The sequence below is a fragment of the Bubalus kerabau genome, chromosome 20, assembly GCF_029407905.1.
Source record: "Bubalus kerabau isolate K-KA32 ecotype Philippines breed swamp buffalo chromosome 20, PCC_UOA_SB_1v2, whole genome shotgun sequence".
NCBI classification, from domain to species: Eukaryota; Metazoa; Chordata; class Mammalia; order Artiodactyla; family Bovidae; genus Bubalus; species Bubalus kerabau.
The window spans coordinates 58,404,412-58,425,156 of NC_073643.1; the positions used below are offsets into that span (position 1 = coordinate 58,404,412).

At 50.5% G+C, this 20,745-nt stretch overlaps 1 protein-coding gene across 9 annotated transcripts in view; it reads right to left on the bottom strand.

Annotated features, from left to right (window-relative positions):
* Nucleotides 1-19,389, bottom strand: part of TSEN2 (tRNA splicing endonuclease subunit 2) — a 60,145-nt gene extending 40,756 nt beyond the window's left edge. For 4 of the 9 annotated variants that reach the window (XR_008705854.1, XR_008705853.1, XR_008705850.1 and 1 more), the window contains exons 1-6: nucleotides 19,063-19,371; nucleotides 12,148-12,356; nucleotides 10,270-10,351; nucleotides 5,610-5,646; nucleotides 1,785-2,295; nucleotides 665-742 (exon numbers count right to left, since the gene is read on the bottom strand). Coding sequence is in view for 3 of the 9 variants with exons in the window: in XM_055556941.1 (XP_055412916.1) it covers nucleotides 665-742; nucleotides 1,785-2,295; nucleotides 5,610-5,646; nucleotides 10,270-10,351; nucleotides 12,148-12,336 (897 nt within the window). In the remaining 6 variants the exon portion in view is untranslated. Of the gene's footprint in view, nucleotides 1-664; nucleotides 743-1,784; nucleotides 2,296-5,609; nucleotides 5,647-10,269; nucleotides 10,352-10,560; nucleotides 10,870-12,147; nucleotides 12,357-12,994; nucleotides 13,315-14,425; nucleotides 14,654-19,062 lie in introns of those variants that run through there. The other 5 variants (XR_008705852.1, XR_008705851.1, XM_055556943.1 and 2 more) reach the window with 5 other exon arrangements.
* Between the last annotated feature and the right edge of the window lie 1,356 nt (nucleotides 19,390-20,745).

Below are 20,745 nucleotides of genomic sequence, written 5' to 3' on the forward strand. Positions count from 1 at the left end.
ATCCCATGGACAGAGGAGCCTGGTGGGCTGCAGTTCATGGGGTCTCAAAGAGTCGGACACGACTGAGTGACTAAACACAGCGCACACACACACACACACACATATATATATAAAACCACTGCACACTTTAAATGAGAGAATGGTATGTATGTGCTCTGTGTCTCAATAAACTTGTAATTTTTTTATGCTTAGTCGCTCAGTTGTGTCCGACTCTTTGCGCCCCCAGGCTCATCTCTCCATGGGGACTCTCCAGGCAAGAATACTGGAGTGGGCTGCCGTGCCCTCCTCCAGGGGATCATCCCAACCCAGTTCTCCCACTTTGCAGGTGGATTCTTTACCACTTGGGGCACCATGTTTCTACAGTAGCTGGTAAAAAAAAAAAAGAGTAAAACGGTATTTGGACAATCTGAAACCCTGATGTCAAAACACGAGTCACGTGACCCCCTGAAACCTCTGTGGGATGATACCAGGCAGGACCCACAAATGGACCTCCTAGAGTGGATAAAGCGAAGGCCGAGGAGTGAAATGCAGACAGGCCGATGGTGGACGCTGCCTGTGGTGGTCTCGGTACTAAGTGCAGGCAGAAAGGCACTGAGGAGGGCTTGTCTACACTGTCGCCCAGGCCTGAGGCCCACGCTGAGAAACACCACGCTGGCAACATTACCTCTTCTAGGCTGAGCTGCAGATACTCAAAGATCCTGAATGGATTTCTTCTACATACCAGTCTCTTCTGCGGCAACACCTGAAGAGGAAAATAAGATACACGTAGGACAAACATAAGCCCTACATGTTATACTGAGGAGGCTGCATTTTAAAATGAACATACTTCTTCTAAGTTTCCCAGATCCACACTTGCTGGATTCTGTTAAAAATGAAATTTTCTATTATTTATGTAGAAAAAGAAGTTTTTTGTTTTTCTTTTATAGCTGACCCTTGAACAACATGGGTGCTGGGGCGCCGACCTTCCAGGCAGCTGAAAATCTGCATGTAACTCATGGTTGGCCCTGCAGGTCCTCGCTTCCTGCGTGTCTGTGGATTCAGCCAACCTCGGGTCGTGGAGTGCAGCACTTATTACGGAAAGAAACACTCTTCTAAAGGGACCCATGTTCCCACCCATGTTGTTCCAAGGTCAGTATTGGCATCTTGACTTATTTCTTTTTATCCTCCATGGAGGATCGTTTCGTGGGTCAATTTTATGTGTTGCTTTTTTTTTTCGCCTGACTGCACACCTCACAAGCACATGGCTAGATTCTTAATGAGACTCCATTCTAAAGGCAAGATAACATTTCTTCATGTGGGTGTTTCACGTACTATCTAATTATGAGACTGCTTCTCACTTGCAGCTTCCATGGGTAATTCTGGGGCAACTGTTGAGTATGTCCCTTAACAAAGGGGCTCCAGCTCTGCGCCCCACCTCCTCCTGTGACGGCTCCCGCACACCTGAGCCCGTGCCCACGGCTACCCTCAAGACCTGCTGATCACCTCTGCGTTTTTCTGCCCGACAGGACAGGATGTTACCTGACGTGCGTTATTTCCTATGCATAAAGCCAGGTTATTCACAGACTCTGAGGTTTTAGTTCAAACGGCCCTCCTGACTGCTGAGCCCGCAGGGCCGCTGGGGCCTGCGGACGGCCTGCAGGGTGTGTCCTGCACTGGCGCGTCCAGGCCCCAGGCGCTGGACACCGGCCCACTGCCAGGGCCCAGGGAGGGCCGTCCCTGCTGGCCAGCATCTCTGGGCCAGGAACAGACGACTCTCAGGAAGTGATCTCTTCTCTTCTACTTACATCCCCTGCTGGGACCTCTTCACTCTCGCTCCCGGCACACACAGCTTCCTCCACCAGCACATGCTCAGGCCCTCTCTCCCCGGCTGGGACCAGACCGGCTCTCTGGCTGCTGTCCCCAGGCTGACCACCAGATGGCAGCAGGAGAGCGTCCCAGTGGCCGTGGGGCAGAGGCACGGGTACCTCGGCCACATGTTCACCTGAGCCGTCTGGGGTTCGGGGCTCAGGCCTGGGGCCCTCCTGCGGGCTGTTTGATCGCTCGCTGGAATCCTCCAGATCACACGACTTGCCCTCGACCCCATTCACGGCAGAGAGTTTCTGTCTGTCTGCTCTGCCTTCTGATTTGGAAACCACCTCGGAGTTGGGCTCATCGCCCAAAGGGACCTCTTCCGTCGTTTTCAGACGAGGATGCTCAAGGGGCTTCGTGTAGCTCTCGAGGACGCTGTGCACCATGCTCTCGTCCCGGCCTTGTCTTCGCAGGAGCTCTGCGGCCCACTCCACGTTACGCTGATACCTGCAAAGGGGGAAGTCTGTTAGCAACAACACTTCAATGTCGGTATTAAAGAGACAGCAGACAATAAAAAAAAAAAAAAAAGGAAAAAAAAAAAAAAGACAGCCGAACGTGTGAAAACGGTGGGAAGGCAGTACGCCAAGAAGTCTATAGTTCTTCTTAATGATGGACTATAGGTAAATTATTTCTTTACACTTCTCTGCATTTTCTAACTGCTCTGTGATAACTATTGTGTTATTTATTTTTATTACAGAGTTTCATTTAATTTGCTTAATTTGAACAAAAAAATGACCCCAGCTTAACAAAGTGTGAAAAATTTATGTGATTTAAACCTGATGGACTAAGGACTTCCCTGGTGGTCCAGTGGCCAAGACTCCATGCTCCCAGTGCAGGGGACCCAGGCTAATCCCTGGTCAGGGAACCAGATCCCCTGTGCTGCAAAGATCCCATATGCACCAACGAAGATCGGAGATCCAGTGTGCCACAACTGAGACCCAGCACAGCCAAATAAACAAACAGAAAAAAAAAAAAAAAAAAAAAAACTGGTGGACAAAATGATCTAGGTAAACATAAAGAGAAAAACGGTCGTCCTTTGTCAGGGTTTGCTTTGTATTATTTTCCATTTTGGATATCATGACGTTTTCAGACATGTGTCCCAGTCACAGAAAAAGGTCTTTGCTTAGTGTTGGAAAGCAAGATGAGAATTTTAATGAACATGTTTCACAGGACCTACTAATGTCTACACCACACATGGAAAGGAACAGTTACAGTTATATACACCCCAGCGTCTTAAAATAAAAAGACCCCTCCTCCACAATTTTCAAAATGTATTTTAATGAGACGATACACTACATTTCTTAAACTTGAAGGCAAGCCCTGAACACTTCCCAACTTAGAAACGGCCACAGGTTCTGTTTAGTGAAGCAGGGCCAACGGCGGACAAGGCTGCGGGGGTGTGTCGTGTGGTACAAGACGGCACACGCGTGGACTCAGATGGGCTCTGTTCACCTCCACCTACAGCGATCCATCTGGAAAGCATTTGGAGAAGCCACATGGCTCGTGGCAAGACAGCTGTCACCTTTCCCCTCACCTTGGGCATCCTGCCTGGGTGCAGGTGATGGGATGCGTCGTGGTTTGTAAACTGCTGATGACACAGGGTGAAGCAAGGAAGTGAGCTGGCTTCCGCCGCGGCCGCCTCACCCTGACGCATCACAAGCATCTCCGAGCTGTCCACGCCCTGTTTGTCCTGCACGGGGATGAGCCTGCCGTCCCGTGTGTACAGGAAACGGTATCACAGATGTGAAGACTAAGACCCGGTGAGGCCGCTCTACAGGTCACACGTGCAGGACCAGAGTCCTGGTGTCTCGTGTTCAGCCCCGCCTCGCTCCGCCACTACTGGGTGGCTGAGCCAATGATGTAACTGCTCCGTGCCTCAGTTTCCCCCCATAAGACAGAGGCAACAGTACAGTGACCTCGTAAGGATCACGTTATGTGCTGCTGTTTCTAATCGGGGTAAAACGCCGCTGCCCAGAGAGCAGCAGTGGGTCTCTTCTCCTGCATGAAAGGCATAGCACAGCCTTTTCACAAGAGCGATCTGAAAGCATCTGTGCTTTTCACGCCACCTGTGATGCCTTCTAAAACCTTTGTGGGTCTATGCATCTCCTGTGTCTGAACAAAAATCTGTATTTGTGTCATGCTATTTTCCTGGGGAAGGGATCCACGACTTTTCAGCAGATTCCCTGAGTGAAAACACGTGAAAGAACCACTGTATTAAAGATTCAGTGGCTCCCCCTTTGGGCAGATGGTGGAACTGAGAGAGACAAAGAGGAAGGAAGAGAGCGAAAGAGACAGCGTGCACACAGGCCCCTGCTCTGCCCTCGGCAGCAGAGTGGTCGAGGCAGACGCGGGTCCACGCCCTCACTGTGAGCACGAGGTTCTCGCACCAGCTATGAGCCCGCCGCCCCCCCACCCCCAGGCTCAGGGACACCGGTGCCCGCCCCAGGGAGCTGTGAGCACGGCTTAAAGGGGACCAGACACGGGAAGGGCTCGGCGCACGGGCAGTGACTGTGGGGTCTTGGGGGCAGACCTGAAGAGTAAAATCATCTTGACTCCAGACACAGTATGTTTCACAAAAGGACGCTTTAACAGATGGAAGCGAAGGCCTCAGTGGGCACTCCCTGGGAGGGGAGTGGGAGTGGGCTCCTCCCCGTGACTCTGGGCGATAGCAGTCGGCATCCAGCTCCTTTCTCTGCTGTCCTGCCACTGACGGCATCACACCCGAGTCCCTTCCTCTAACGACCTCATGTTGGCTCGTGGACAGCGGCTGCTGAAGTGCGTGCAGGAAAGCCTCTGAGGCAGACCGGTGATCGACCCTCAGCAGAGGACACAGAAGAGAAGGTGTCCTCCCGCTGGTGGGCGATGCCTTTACAAAGTCCTGCTGTGATCAGCTCCAAACACCGCTGGAGAAGCAGCAGGAAGAGAAGAGGAGGAGCTGGGAAGCATTTAAGGGCAGAGCGGCAGCTCTGATCAGAAGCCAGACTGAGGCTGGTGACTCCTCCGACCCATCCCGGGGCCTCCCGACCCCTCAATGGGGCCACCTGAACACACCTCAGCTTGGCAGGCACTCCTGCCCTCGGACACATGTCTTCTGTCTGCAGAGAACACCCTGCTCCACCTCTTACTGAAGGTTGACTTATTATTGGAAATTCTCAGCAGAACAGTTTTCAGTCTTCTTAGGTCTAAGCGCTGACCCTGAACAAGTTAACGAACCTCTTCCTGTTCTGTGTCCTCACCTTCCAAGACAGACAACAGGACTGACCTCCGAGGGGCGGTGAGCGGACGAAAGCAGCTAACCCATAACGCTGCCATGAGCGCAGTGCATGGCGCATGGGAGACGCTCCAGAAACGCTGGCACGTACACGTTCACAGTCACCCCCCATCCCAGGCTCCGGAGCTGCCCCGCCTGGTTCAAGTCCTCCTGGGCAGCTCTCGGGAGGCTCCCCACGCAGGGAACGCAAACAACTACACCCACCTCAAAGGTTTCCCGAGAAGATGAACTGGGATGATACGGGTGGGTGGCTGGACCAGGAATGGCGCCGCTATGACAACGGCAACGATGCGGACAGTGAGGGCCACAGCCCGTCACCATACTCGTCACGGAAGAGTCAACTGCCTGCTCCTCTCCCACGAGAGTACAGTGCCCAGACCACACGGCCCCAAGGAGAGGACCCAGGGCTCTCCTCCGCTCACATCTCCCGTGCCTGGCCAGCGCCTGCCCCACGTCATTCTGCCCACGGCCAACGTGCGCCAAGACTTACTTCTTTGATGTGATTACCGGCAGGTCTAGCTTCATATCTGCAACAACAAGGAAGTAGCTGTTAATTTATGGACTGACAGCCTAGAAAAGACAGAGAGAATTGCAAGGCCTGCAAAAATCTCACATCCAGGAAGTTGATTAATCCTGTCCAAGCAGCCGCAGCGAACACGTGCTGTATAAACCACCGCTCTCTGCTGCCCATAGCCCCTGCAGGTGCCGCTGACCCGTCAGGGCTCAGACATGACCTGGGAACCCTTCTCAACACTCCAGCTCAGTGGCTGCGGCACGGAGGGGGAGACTAGCACCTCTGGATGCTCAGGCCCTCGACTTATTTATTTTCACTTCCCAGACCAGCGATCGAACCCGTGTCCCCCTCATTGCAAGGCAGATTCTTAACCACTGAACCACCAGGGAAGCCCTAGGCCCTCGATTTCTCAATGAGAGCGCTGAGGCCCTAAAGGTGCACGCTTCATTCTGCTGGGCATCTGGCCAGAAGAGTCCTTCTGCCTAAAGCGTTGCCGAGGTCACTTCACAGTGTAGGTTTTCGTCCTCGACCTCCCTGACCTGCCCGTGGGGAAGTCATCTCTGTTTCCTGACTCCCTGCCCAGTGCCCTAAACGCCTGGAGTCGTTGATGTTCGGCTTTAAAATCCTAGGGAAGCGAGTTCACAGACTCCTATTCTCCTTAGGAATGAGTTTTCCTGGTGTCATGACCTTCCTCTTCTGGTAATTTTACAACAAGCAACAATTTACCAACTGTTACTAACACCCTTCCACTTACCAAGCACAGGAAATACAGATGCAGTAAAGCAAATCCCCTCTCCTTGAGACACTCCAGCTGGGGAGACAGACCAGCTGAATGGCTGTTTCTAACCCCAGCTGATACATGGCAAGGAAAGCAAGTGTTGTCAAGGGACTGGCTTACTTGAACTGGAAGGGTTAGGAAAAAACACAAAGGAGAAGGAATAATTGAGTTGGGCTCTGCAGAATGAGTACGAGTTCGCCAGGCAGACCAGGGGAAAATGCAGAGGGATCTGTGCAGAGGCTGGGAGATGGCAAATGCTGTACGGCAGGTTCACACAACGGCTGGCAGCCCACGGTGGATGTGGTGTCAACAGGTACAACGGGGTAGAACGGAACAAAGGGTGGAAGGTGAGGCTGAAGCCAAAATGCTGAAGAACATCCTAAAATGGACACTTGAGATCTACTCCCTGAGGGCAGCCTACGCCCTTAACCTCTGCTTCCTTGGCCTAAATCCATTTCCTTCACATTTTGATCACCATTGGAAACTTTAGTTATACTACATAGATCAGGAAAAGCTCAAAGGTTAAGACCATCACACTATTTGAAACTTTTTAGTATTTTGTCAAGTATTAGTAACTAATGGGGCTGGGTGATGAGGACAAAGTCATGATGCTTATTTGTTCTACTTTTTTTTCCCTCCCTCTTTAAAAACTAAAACTCTATGAAAAAATTTAAAGTGTATAAAAGTAGAGAGAATAGTATAATACATTTCCATGCTCCCATCACTCAGCTTTAACTCACGGCCAGTTCAGGCTTCCCTGGTGGCTCAGTGGTAAAGAATCTGCCTGCCAATGCAGGAGAAGTGGATTTAATCTCTGGGTGGGGAAGATCCCCTGGAGGAGGAAATGGAAACCCACTCCAGTATTCTTGCCTGGAGCATTCCATGGATAGAGGAGCCTGGTGGGCTACAGACCATGGGGTCGCAAAGAGCTGGATGCGACTGAGCAACTAAACAACAAGTCATGCTCCGTCTGTCTTCTGCCCTGGCCCCCGGATGATTCGAAACACATACCTCACATCATTCCGTCTTTGGTGCTTGTGTGCTCAGCTGCTAAGTTGTATCCGACTCTCTGCGACCCCCTGGACTGTAGCCTGCCAGGGCTCCTCTGTCCATGGAATTCCCCAGGCAAGAATACCGGAGCGCATTGCCATTCCCTTCTCCAGGGGATCTTCCCGAGTGTTCACAGTAACTGGAGAGCAAGCCTGAGATGGCCTGAGGAGGATGACACACGTGGGGCCCTCCACCCCTCATCGCAGTGGAGACCATCCTGGACCAGCTGACAGCCATCCAGGCTAGCTGGATCCATCACTGGATCCATCACTGTGGCCAGCAGATCCATGACTAACCAGATATGAGCCCATCCAGGCAAGAACAGCAGACCTACCCAGAACTCACTTGGAGACTCAAATGAGCAAATGCAGCTGCTGTTGAAGACCACTGGATTTTGGGGTGGTTTGTTCCACAAGATCGTGGCAGGAGATACAAAGTGTATCCCATTAGGACTGAATCACTGTGGTTTTGGTTTTGGCCGTACCACATGGCATGTGGGATCTCTCTAAGTAAACAGGCTTATTTTTGGCCGCGCGGGGTCTTCGTTGCTGCGTGGGCCTTTCTCCTGTTGCAGAGCAAGAGCTCTAGGGCTCTCGGGCTCCAGCAGTTGAGGCACACGGGCTCAGTACTTGTGGGGGATGGGCTTAGTTATTCCGTGGCCTACGGGACCTTCCCGGACCAGGGATTGAACCCGTGTCTCCTGCATTTGCAGGCAGACTCTTCACCATTGAGCAACCAGGGGAGCCCCTATCATGTTTTAAAGTCACTCAAAATAGCTTCCCCTGTGGCTACACCACCAACGTGATATACAGATTCTTCATTTTCTCGAAATTTTTTTTTTTTTAATGAAATTAACTTTTTCAAATTTAACTTTCGCCTGTAGTCATGTAATACGTTTACAAGTTTCCAAAGTCAAATCTAGTCTCACTTCTCTCTCCATCCTATTCTATCCCTCCCTCACAGGCATTTAAAATTATAGTTTATCCTTCTTTACATTTCAAAACCTATTTGCAATCTCCTCCCCTTAGATGACCCGTGGCACACTGTCCTTTACCTCGCTTTCTCTGCTTAGAAATAACAGCCTAGTGAGCCCCTACTCCTATCGCAGCTCCACAGCACATCCTTCTGAGAATGGTCTATACTTTATTCTGCTGGTACCCGCATGGCTATTTGGGTTATTTCTAGTCTTTTAACATTAGGAAGAGTGTTGCAACGAACAGCCCTGGGCTCTTTCTTTTCATATTTTTGCCAGCTTATCTTTAAGATAAATTGTCAGGAGTGGAATTGCTGAGTTAAAAGCAAACGCATCTATTGGACAACTGGGTATCTTCGGGCGAAACAATGAAGCGGGACCCATATCCTACATCAAAGAAAAATTAAATCGAAACAGATGAAAGACCCAAACTTGAGAGCTGAAACTATCAACCTCTTAGAAGAAACCCTGGGGAAAATCTGCGTGAGCTTGGATTTGGCAATGGTTCCCTAAACACGACAGCAAAAGCACACGCAAGCAAAGAAAAAGGATAAATCAGACTTCATTAAAATGATAAACCCTTGTTACCATGTCACGCCCATTAAAATGGCTACTATTCAAAAAAAAACAAAATAAAGGACAGGTGGTGGGGATGTGCAAAAACTGGCAAACCTTATGCACTGCTGGTGGGAATGTAAAATGATGCAGGTGTGATGGAAACAAGTTTGTAATTCCTCAAAAAATTAGAATAATTGTTCGATCCAACGAGTCCACTCCTAAGTATACACAAAAGAAAAACGGGTGTCCATACGGAAACCCGTACATGAACGCTCAGACCAGCAGTGCTTGTGACGGTAGAAACCACCCCGATATCCGTCTATGAATCAACAGGTAAACAACACAAAGTATATCCTACCACGGAACAGCACTCAGGATGAAGTTCTGATCATGCTACGACACGGATAAACCTTGCAAAATTTATTCCACGTGAAGGACACAAGAGCTTTTTCCCCTTACAAGAAATATTTAGAAGGGGCGAAATCAAGGGCACAGAAAGCATGTGAAGGTTACCAGGGGTTCGGCGGGGAGAGGGGGAGGAGGGGGGTAAGTGCATGCGTCATTTTTTGGGACATCCAATTCCCCGTGTAACGGCCATACCACCTGCAGCCCCACCAGGATCACGTGAGTGTTTCTCAGGGCTTACCAACAGGGCACGCTGTGAAACTTTAGGATTTCTGTCATTCTGATTGCTGAAATGGTATCTCAGTGCAGTTTTAATTTCTATTTTTTTCTTGCAATATAATGTTTTAAAAAAATCCTTTCTAATTATGTTTTAACCTGCTGGTATTGGTTACATACTTACCATGAGCCTCCCCTTAGAAAAATACACCAAGATGAAAGATTTATAAAGTAAAGAGGAACAGCTATTGAGAACTACAAACATTAGTACATTTTACAAATACATCAATGTCATGGTTACTGTTGCAAATTCCACACCTAAAAATAAAATATAAAATTCGCCTCCCATATGGGTGAGCAGACACTTAATGACTAGAACCTTCCACATGCCCAGGACACTGTGAGGCAATGCTTAATGACAGAAAAGTCTGAATAACACTTCTGTTAATTTCAGAAATTAGATGAAACACATTTTCACCAATTGTTAAGAGCCCTTTCACCATGATTAGAATTATTTTAGCTGATACTTTTAGCAGTAAGATTGCCAGTGGCATGTTACTTCTCCTTTGGAATTTTATTGTATAATCTTGTGTGAGACCTAAAAATGAAGAAAAAAGATAATTTGCCAAAAGAACGCAACGTTGTACCAGTCTTACCTTTCCATTTAGCAACCAGCTTAGGATCTGAGATTGTGAAGTTTGGTCGGCTTCTGGACAGGATGCCTTTTCCAAAATAACCCTTCCGGGAAGAGAAGAAAGAGAGTTAGCTCATGTTGAGTTATTCATTTTTTAGCTGAAGGAGAACTATCTGAGTTAACAAGAGAGTCATCGCATTGTTCACAGCTTGACATCTTCCCTTTGATTACGTAATGATTACTCTGAAGATCGATCATAGCATTTTTTTTTCCCTCCGATTGCGTGAAGGGAGCTGGGAAGTTTCCTGTGCACCTCATTTGTCTCAGGAGTAATGCTGTCAGTCCGGCCCGGGGAGCTGAAGGTGAAGGGCAGACGGAGGCAGGGCGTCCTCCGAACACACCGGCCAGGAGCCACGTCCACCAGACACAAAAACCTTCTTGGATTCCCGTGCGCCCAGAACTGGTACTCCTCCTCTCCTTCCTGCTGACTCCAAAAACTCTGGCTCCCTCTCCACTATATCTTAAAAACCAAAAAATATTTAAACCCATAGACAACTGAAATAATAAAATGAACACCTTATACCCTTCTCCCAGATTGAACAGTCAGAATAAATGACCAGTACAGCGCTTCACAAAGCCTCTGCTAAATGTTATATGTTGCGACTATTGGGGAGACTGCCCTTGGCCTGGACCTCTGACCCACCAGGGTCAATGCCATCCACATATCCCATTCTGGGAGGCTGGCTGTGACATGGATTTTATATAAAATGACTCGAGAAGCCACACTTACAGAGGCAGGAAGTGGATCAGCAGTGCCTGGGCTGGGAGTGGGGGCAGGGATTAGTACACGGGGCACCAAGGAACCTCCTGTGGCCGTGGGGAGGCTCCACAGCTGGACCGTGGTGTGGCTGCACAGCTCTCTGAGTTTGTTACGGTCGTCGTGGTGTACACTTGAAAGGGCAAATTTTACGGCTTTATACACACAGAGTTGGCTAAGTGACTTAGCAGCAGCAGCAGCATACCTCTATAATGGAGAAGGCAATGGCACCCCACTCCAGTACTCTTGCCGGAAAATCCCATGGACGGAGGAGCCCGGTGGGCTGCAGTCCATGAGGTTGCTAAGAGTTGGACATGACTGAGTGACTTCACTTTTACTTTTCACTTTCATGCATTGGAGAAGAAAATGGCAACCCACTCCAGTGTTCTTGCCTGGAGAATCCCAGGGACGGGGGAGCCTGGTGGGCTGCTGTCTATGGGGTCGCACAGAGTCAGACACAATTGAAGCGACTTAGCAGCAGCAGCAGCATACCTCTATAAAGCTGTCTTAAAAGTGTCTTCAGCGTTGAACTGGCTACGGGGCAGAAGATAAGGAAGCTTCCCATCTCAACCCACACCTATCAGTGATGGGAAAAGCCAAAACTGGAACACGCCTTCATCAGAGGAGAGGTCCTCAACCAGGAGGGGGGGCAGGTGAGGAGCCGGAGGACAAGCAGAGGCCTCCTCTGGGTTGTCCTGTGGCACAACAGTCTGCGGCTCCACGGTCACCCCCGGGACGGAAGGGGGTGAGGGCCACACTTTACCTCTTACCCAGGATACTTCTGTAAACTGCTTGAAATTTGTTTTTTTTTTTTAAACAATGAACAAACACATGTTGCTTTTACAATCAAGAAGCAAGAAAGGTCGATGCACTGACCCAACTTCACTGCTACATGTGGGTTCGTGGGTGGGGGTTATGGTCCTCTCGGCTTAAGGCTTCGGGGCACCTGATTCAGCTCCCACGCTGGACCAGACCTCAGAGAGCATGTGCGGGTCACTGGTGGTCTGCTCCTGGGGGTAGGCGGGGGAGCACGGCCGGCTCGGGGCTGTGAGGGAACGGCCGGGCTGAGCCGCCCACACCTACCTTCCCATAGAGCTGCTCCATGTCTTCCAGGCCCCTCACAATCACATGGCTGTTTATCATCTCAGCCCGGAAGATTCGGAAGTCCTTCTCAGGACCACGGTCCTGACCGCAAGGGATGGGCAGGGGAGACTCATAGCTGTCATGCACTCTTCTCTTCCTCTTTGGGGGACGGAACACTGCCTCCGCCATCTTCCCAAGTGACTTCAGGACTGTAAGAGACAGACAGAAGCAAGTCAATCGGTTAGCACGCCGATCAGACAGGTGAGTGCCTGTATACCCAGGCTCAGAAAAACCTCATGGCCTGTGGAAAAAACAAAATATTCAAAAGGGACAAAAACAAGACGGATCTGTTGGAGCGGTACAAACCCCACTCCCCGAGGGGACCCCATGAATTCCACAACAATGCCCCAGGAGTTGTGGTACGATTTCTGATCGCAGCTGGTGCTTCTGAGCCTAGAGACAGGTCCATGGGCACAACGCTACTCAAAGGCCTCCTGCCAGCGGGCCCAAGAGGGCTTCTGCCCTCGAGGATTCCTCCCGCCCGCTCACTCAGCCAATAGACATTTACCGAGCACCTACCAGAGGCTCCTAATCACCAGGGGTGCTGGGGACAGAGAGAAAACCAAAAGCACCCCGTCCTCAAAGAAGTACAGGTAGTGAGCACTTCGTGTTCCAAAACAGGATCATCTCCCAGTTTTTCAGGTAAATTAACAATAATGACAATGATTTTAAATGGTCATCCTTTAAGGCACCACGCGTGAGCGGCTGAGAGCAGGAAGCGTCAGGCCAGGGTGTGGGGACCGGAATCGGCTCCCCGCTGCCCAGCCGTGTGATGGGCGAAACTTACTTTCGTCTCTCCAAGCTTTTGTTTTCTTCTCTGCAAAATAAGGATAAAAACAGGCTCCATCTTATAGTGAAGACCCAGAAGGTGCCTAGGACAGCCTCCAGCACGTGGCACCGAGCGCTCTGCGTATCCACTATCGTTAACTATTACAGGCAGAGCGCTGCCAACACTGCTGATGGATGAGAAAGCAGGGCCAGGTTAGAGAGACGCTGTCAGAGGCTCGGAGGGGAAGGGCTCGGCTCCATCCTCCAGGTTCTGCTGGGAGCACGGGCGGCAGCCGTCCCTCTCGTTTGAAGGCTCAGTGCTTCTCCACGTTAGGGGCTGAGGGTTATGGAGAATCCTGGAATTACTTGACACCCAGCACTACTAGAGTCCCTTGAACAGCAAGGAGCTCAAACCAGTCCATCCTAGAGGAAATCAACCCTGAATATTCATTGGAAGGACTGATGCTGAAGCTCCAATACTTTGGCCACCTGATGCAAAGAGCTGACAAACCCTGAGGCTGGGAGAGACTGAAGGCAAGAGGAGAAGGGGGCGACAGAGGAGGAGATGGTTAGACAGCATCACCATGACTCAATGGACCCGAGTTTGAGCAAACACTCCAAGACAGTGAAGGGTAAGGGAGCCTGGCGTGCTGCAGTTCAGGCAGCTGCAACGAGTCAGACACGACTGAGCGACTAAACAGCAGCAGCACTCTGAGGGAGGAAAGGAAGGTGAAGCCAGTATCTCTCCCTTCCTCAACCCGAGGAGAGAAAACAAGGACAAAACACACACAGGCTGAGGTTCAGTAACGGCTGGAGGAAGGAAGTCAAATCGGGTGCGCTGCTGTGATAAAGACAGGACCACAGCAGATGTATCAGCTCAGGAAAACTCAGCCACGGGCCAGGGGGGAAACGCAGGGAGTGCGGGAGACAGGGCTCGGCGCCCCACGTGCTGGGCAGGTGCGCCACAACGAGACAGGGACTGGAACCTGCTCCACCCCCAGTCCCAGGGCCTGGAGCCCCATGTGCTGGGCAGGCTTGCCGGGACGAGACGGGGACTGGAAACTGCTCCTCCCCCAGTCCCAGGGCCCGGCGCCCCACGTGCTGGGCAGGCGCGCCGGGACGAGAAGGGGACTGGAACCTGCTCCTCCCCCAGTCCCAGGGCCCGGCGCCCCACGTGCTGGGCAGGCGCGCTGGGACGAGACGGGGACTGGAACCTGCTCCTCCCCCAGTCCCAGAGCCCGGCACCCCACGTGCTGGGCAGGGGCGCCGGATGAGACGGGGACTGGAACCTGCTCCGCCCCCAGTCCCAGGGCCCGGCGCCCCACGTGCTGGGCAGGCGCGCCGGGACTAGACGGGGACTGGAACCTACTCCTCCCCCAGTCCCAGGGCCCGGATGAGACGGGACTGGGACATGCGGTGCCTGAAGACCCAAGGGCGCTGTACCACTCACGTGTTTAGCCTCCTGAGCTCCAAACGCTCGCAGGGGAAAAAGCACCGCTGACTGCTTAGCTGCGCACTGCACTTGGTATCAGCATCTGTTGGGCACAGGAGGCACTCAAGCCTGAAACAGCCAGTGAAGGCGGTGAAAGCTGGGGCAGGAAGCTGAGGGGCTCCTGGGGTTTCAGTTCAGTTCAGTTGCTCAGTCGTGTCCGACTCTTTGCCACCCCATGAACCGCAGCACGCCAGGCCTCCCTGTCCATCACCAACCAACTCCGGGAGTTTACTCAAACTCATGTCCATCAAGTCAGTGATGCCATCCAGCCATCTCATCCTGTCGTCCCCTTCTCCTCCTGCCCCCAATCCCTCCCAGCATCAGGGTCTTTTCCAATGAGTCAACTCTTCACATGAGGTGGCCAAAGTATTGGAGTTTCAGCTTTAGCATCAGTCCTTCCAAGGAACACCCAGGACTGATCTTCTTTAGGATGGACTGGTTGGATCTCCTTGCAGTCCAAGGGACTCTCAAGAGTCTTCTCCAACACCACAGTTCAAGAGCATCAATTCTTCAGCACTCACCTTTCTTCACAGTCCAACTCTCATATCCATACACGACCACTGGAAAAACCACAGCCTTGACTAGACGGACTTTTGTTGGCAAAGTAATGTCTCTGCTTTTGAATATGCTATCTAGGTTGGTCATAACTTTCCTTCCAAGGAGTAAGCATCTTTTAATTTCCTGGCTGCAATCACCATCTGCAGTGATTTTGGAGCCCCCCAAAATAAAGTCTGACACTGTTTCCCCATCTATTTCCCATGAAGTGATGAGACCAGATGCCATGATCTTAGTTTTAGGCCCATTAAAAAGAAACCCAGGGACTTCCCTGGTGGTCCAGAGGCTTAAGACCCTGTGCTCCCAGTGCGGGGGGCCCGGGTTCCACCCCTGGTCACGGCACTAGGTCCCCCACACCACAACTAGAAGAGTCTGCAGGGCACAGTTAAGAACCCACTGCCAGCGCTAAGGCAGGGCACAGCCAAACAGGTAAAAATAAATATTAGGGAAGCGTGCGTGTGTTGCTGCAGACTCATCAGCCACGTGCGTGCTCAGACTTTTTGATTTTTGCTAATGAGACAGCAGAGAAATAGTATCCGGTGTAGTTGTAATTTACCCTTTTAAAAATATTTCAATTTTTTCTGTATGGTTTTTCATTTCTCATGTGGTTGAGGTCATGCTGTGGATACGAGGGGAGACAGACACGCCGCTCCTTTAACCAGCCCACGGGCCAGATGGGGAGACAGACACACACACAAATCATTCCTGGTAGGACAACGAGCACCAAGGACAGCAAGGACAGGAAAGCGAGCCCCTCGCCCAACAGACCCACTCCTCCCAAAGATGCACTGACTCTTCCACTCTTTCTCCCACAGGCTAGGAGCCTGCATGCTGCAACCAAAAAAAAAAAAAAAAAAAGATCCCAAGTGCTGCAACTAAGACCCAGCACACCGAAAAAAATGAGTATTAGGGAAAAGAAAGAAATCAAAAGCACTGTCCAATGTGTAAGGATTTCTCTGCTGCTGCTACTGCTAAGTCGCTTCAGTCGTGTCCGACTTGTGTGACCCCATAGACGGCTGCCACCAGGCTTCCCCGTCCCTGGGATTCTCTAGCCACCCTCCAAAAGATGTGAAGGAATTAAATGAGGACAAAGGAAAACAGAAACCAGGGAAGTTAAGATGGTGATAACCAGTTACAATAGTAACTATAAAAAGAATCAGCAAGTTGGAAGACTGCTTCATAAGATTGCTATAAAGTATTCCAGACAGCAAAATGCTAAGATAATTTCTAAATGAGCCCCCCAATAGATGTAAATATTGAGCATGACTGTGTACATTTCATATACATACATATGTGTGTGCATCTATGCACACATCTCGCCATATAGTGTTCAGAACAAAACTACGTATACCACGTTAATGCGGAATTAAGAGATTCCCTCTCAAGGGCATTTTACGTCGACTCTCCCTTGCCAATTTGTCACTCAACCCAAGCAACTACAGTGGACCCCGAACCACATGGGGTTCACCTGCATGGGTACTCGTACACCCAGACTTTTTTCAATAGTAAATGCCACAGTGATACACCATCCATGGCTGGTTGAGTCCACAGATGCATAGCCTTAGATATAAAGGAACCAGGGATCTGGAGGTGGACTGAAAATTACACTCAGAGTTTTGACGATCACAGAGGGTCAGCACCCTGACCTTCTGTGTTATTCAAGCGCCAAGCGCATTTAGCATGCTACTGAAGAAACGGCAACTTATTCTAAAACTTAAAATAACGTGTCGACTTTTTTGAGGCAGGATGCTGGTTTCTAGTTAGGGTTTTCAGGAATAATTCGTGGACTTTTATAAGCAGTTCACTTTTATAACTTAACCTCTGCTTAGTATTTGACTTGTATATATTACATTAAAAGATTTTTAAAAACAGAAAATGTTCACTGACTAACTTCACGCACTTCCAATAAAATTCTCTCCAACCAGTGAAAAAGTTCTGTTTTAATGTGCCTAGATTGTTTAGGATTCTCCCTTTCAGACTGCTGTTACACTCTTTAAGAAAGCCTAGAAGGAGCTCTGACAGTTGATGGCAAGAACTCTGTACTTCAACCCACGTTGGCATCATAGAAGGTTCCTCTCACAAGAGTCCCTGCTGTTCACAAGGCCTCAAAATTCGGAGGTCTGGTGTCGCTGCTGTGCATGTGGCCGCATGGACATCAAGGAGGACGTGCCTCTCGGTAGGCCTTCCGTATGTGCAGTGCCACCATTACGATCGTGTGATTTTAACAACCCACGTGCGGTCCCTGAACTCAATTTCATCTTCAAATTGATCAGGACTAGAAAACTGTGTGGAAGCCACTCACACATTAAACTAAGACCCGGTGCAGCCAAATAAGTAAATAAATAAATAATAAAAAGATTTTTAAAAACATGCTGCATCCATATAGGCTTCCCTGGTTGGTAAAGAATCCGCCTGCCAATGCAGGAGACTTGGGTTCGATCCCTCGGTCGGGAAGATGCCCTGGAGAAGGAAATGGCAACCCACTTTAGTATTTTTGCCTGGGAAATCCCATGGACAGAGGAGCTTGGCAGGCTACAATGGGGTCGCAAAGAGTCAGACATGACTTAGCGACTAAAGAACAACAACATATCCACGTATTGGAATATTACCAGCAATTAACAGGAAAGAAGGTTAAGAGGTAATTCTCTGACTTCTCAGCAGACTTTAAGACTCTGTGCTTTCACTGCTAAGGTTCAATCCCTGGTTGAGGAACTAAGTTCCTACAAGCCATAATGCATGGCCAAAAAAAAAAAAAACCAGTTTACAAGATTAAGAAAATTGACCTGGGGTCATATATAACAGTGGCTCTCAAGCTTGGCTGCTCTTAGAATCACCTGGGGAAATTTTGAAACTCCCAATCCCCAGGCCTAACCTACAATTACATCAGAAGGTCAGAGATGGGATCCAGGTGATTTCACTATGTAGTCCATGTTTCCAGCCACTAGAGATAGGATGGCCTATTCAAACTCAATGCCAACAGCCATCCCACTGGAGAGGAGGAAAGGGACTGGGGGCTGGCGGGGAGGGCTACGCACCTGTACGGAGCTGTTCCTTTCGCTCTTCCAAACCTGGCTATACTGACTCCATACACCCACAGTGTTAGGTACACAATACATTTAGTTTTCTATCAAAAGCAGGGCTTGTTCCTAATTCTTCCCCTGAGCACACAAGCTAACACCTTTTAGGTGTTTAGTAAATGTTTATTCCAAACAAAACAAAGGAAGGCAAAAAGGAAGGGGGGAGGTGCCATTATTTAATTTTCCAACCGCCTGGGCCCACCTTGCCAAACCAGCTGGTTAAAGCCTCCCACTCAGCAGAACTCACATTGTCCCAATTATAAACATACACAAACACGCTTGAGGCTCCAAGTGCTACCTTGTAGGCTAGGGGAGGCAAGGATGAAAAGGAAGAGACAATCCTGCCTCTGGGGAGCTTTCAGGTTAGAACCCGAGACTAAGACACACAAACAAAAGTTAAACCTTTGAAGACTGATGGGTGATTGTGCGAACCAGCCTGGTACTGGGCCTACCATGTGATGTGCGAGCCAGGCGAAAAGCTGCAGCTGCAACTAATGAGCATAAAAAAAAAAGTCAAGGGCTCAACAGACTCCCAACCCCGTGTCATAACCTGTCCCTTTGCCGGTCTCCTACAGCCCCAGCAACCCTGCTAGCAATCAAAGAAGGCTCCTCTAGGGCACGGTCTGTTATCAGATGCACCTCGCCTTACTCTGTCCGCGGCACTCTGCCCCGCGGCGTCAGTGTTTCCAGAAAAAGCACAGAAAAGAGAGAGTTGCAGATACACGGAGGAGGGGAAAGGGGGCTAATATTCCGGCAGAACTAGAAGCCGGGCCCTGCGTTCCGGCCCAGTTCCGCGTGGCTGTACCCCCGGAGGAACGTCTCAGGACCGCTTCTACTCTGGCCCCGGAGAGCTTTCGGAAAAGGCGACGCCTCCTCCCGCGGACGAACCCCCCCCGAAGGCCGCCGCCACCGCGCTGGTCGCCTCGAATTGCTACCCGCTCCCGGGGGCCCGGGGTACCTTACCTTCCTCCGCCCCTCGCGCGCGCGCGCGCGGCGTTACCCCGGCAACGCCAGCCGGGGGGCGGACACCGCTGCCGTCAAGCAGCGCGGCCGCAAAGCCGGGCGACTGCGCAGCCGTGGAGCCCACGGGAGGGCCCGCCGGGTCTTTGCGCAGCGCGCCTGCGCGGGGCCTGCAGGCGGGTGTCAGTGGGGTGTGAGTCGCAGGCGGCGCGTCCTCTTTCCTGCGCTTCCCGTGATTGTACCGATAGCCCCTCTGCACAGGTGCTGTTCTCGTTTAATCCCTACAGCAGTCCCACAAGATCCGTTTCACAGATGAGATCTAAGTTACTTAGCCAGTGTCACGTAGCTGGGAGGTATTGGAGTCACAGCGATAGGACGAGACACGAAGCCAGGCCTTAAGGAGTTGTGGTCCTCGGCCCTGGGGAGATGGGATGCTTGAAGCGACTGCACTTGCCATAACCCAAGGACAACAGGCCTGGCGTCAGACCTGCATTAGCATCCTCACCTCCCTCCTCACCAACTTTGTGATCTTTAGTGAGTGACAGCAAGAGCCTCTTGATGAAAGTGAAAGAGGAGAGTGGAAAAGTTGGCTTAAAACTCAACATTCAGGGCTTCCCTGGTGGCTCAGAGGTAAAGTTTCTGCCTGACAATGCAGGAGACACAGGTTTGATCCCTGATCTAGGAATATTCCACATGTCTCAGAGCAATTAAGCCCATGTGCTACGGCTGTCGGGCTTGTGCTCTAGAGCCCGGGAACCGCAGCTGCGACTGCTGAGCCCATGTGCCGCAACTGCTGCAGCCTGTGTGCCCTGGAGGCGTATGCTCGGCAGCAGGAGAAGCCACTGCAGTGAGGAGCCGGAGCGCAGCAGCCAGAGAGGAGCCCCACTCGCCGCAACTAGAGAAAAGCCCAGGCAGCAACAAGGACCCCACACAGCCAAAAATAAATCAACAAAAATTATTTAAAAAAAAACAACCCCAAAACTCAACATTCAGAAAACTAAGATCATAGCATCTGGTCCCATCACTTCATGGCACATAGATGGGGAAACAGTGGAAACAGTGACAGACTTTATTTTTGGGGGGCTCCAAAATCACTGCGGATGGTGACTGCAGCCATGAAATTAAAAGACACTCTTTGGAAGGAAAGTTATGACTAACCTAGACAGCATATTCAAAAGCAGAGACATTACTTTGCCAACAAAGGTCTGTCTAGTCAAGGCTGTGGTTTTTCCAGTAGTCATGTGTGGATGTGAGAATTGGACTATAAAGAAAGCTGAGCGCTGAAGAATTGATGCTTTTGAACTGTGGTGTTGGAGAAGACTCTTGAGAGTCCCTTGGACTGCAAGGAGATTCAACCAGTCCATCCTAAGGGAGATCAGTCCTGAATATTCATTGGAAGGACTGATGCTGAAGCTGAAACTCCAATACTTTGGCCACCTGATATGAGGAACTGACTCATTTGAAAAGACCCTGATGCTGGGAAAGATTGAACACAGGAGTAGAAGTGGGCAACAGAGGATGAGATGGTTGGATGGCATCACCGACTCAATGGACATGAGTCTGAGTAAACTCCGGGAATTGGTGATGGACAGGGAGGCCTGGTATGCTGCAGTCCATGGGGTTGCAAAGAATTGGACACAACTGAGTGACTGAACCGAATTGAACCGTTCTGAACCACAGTTTCCT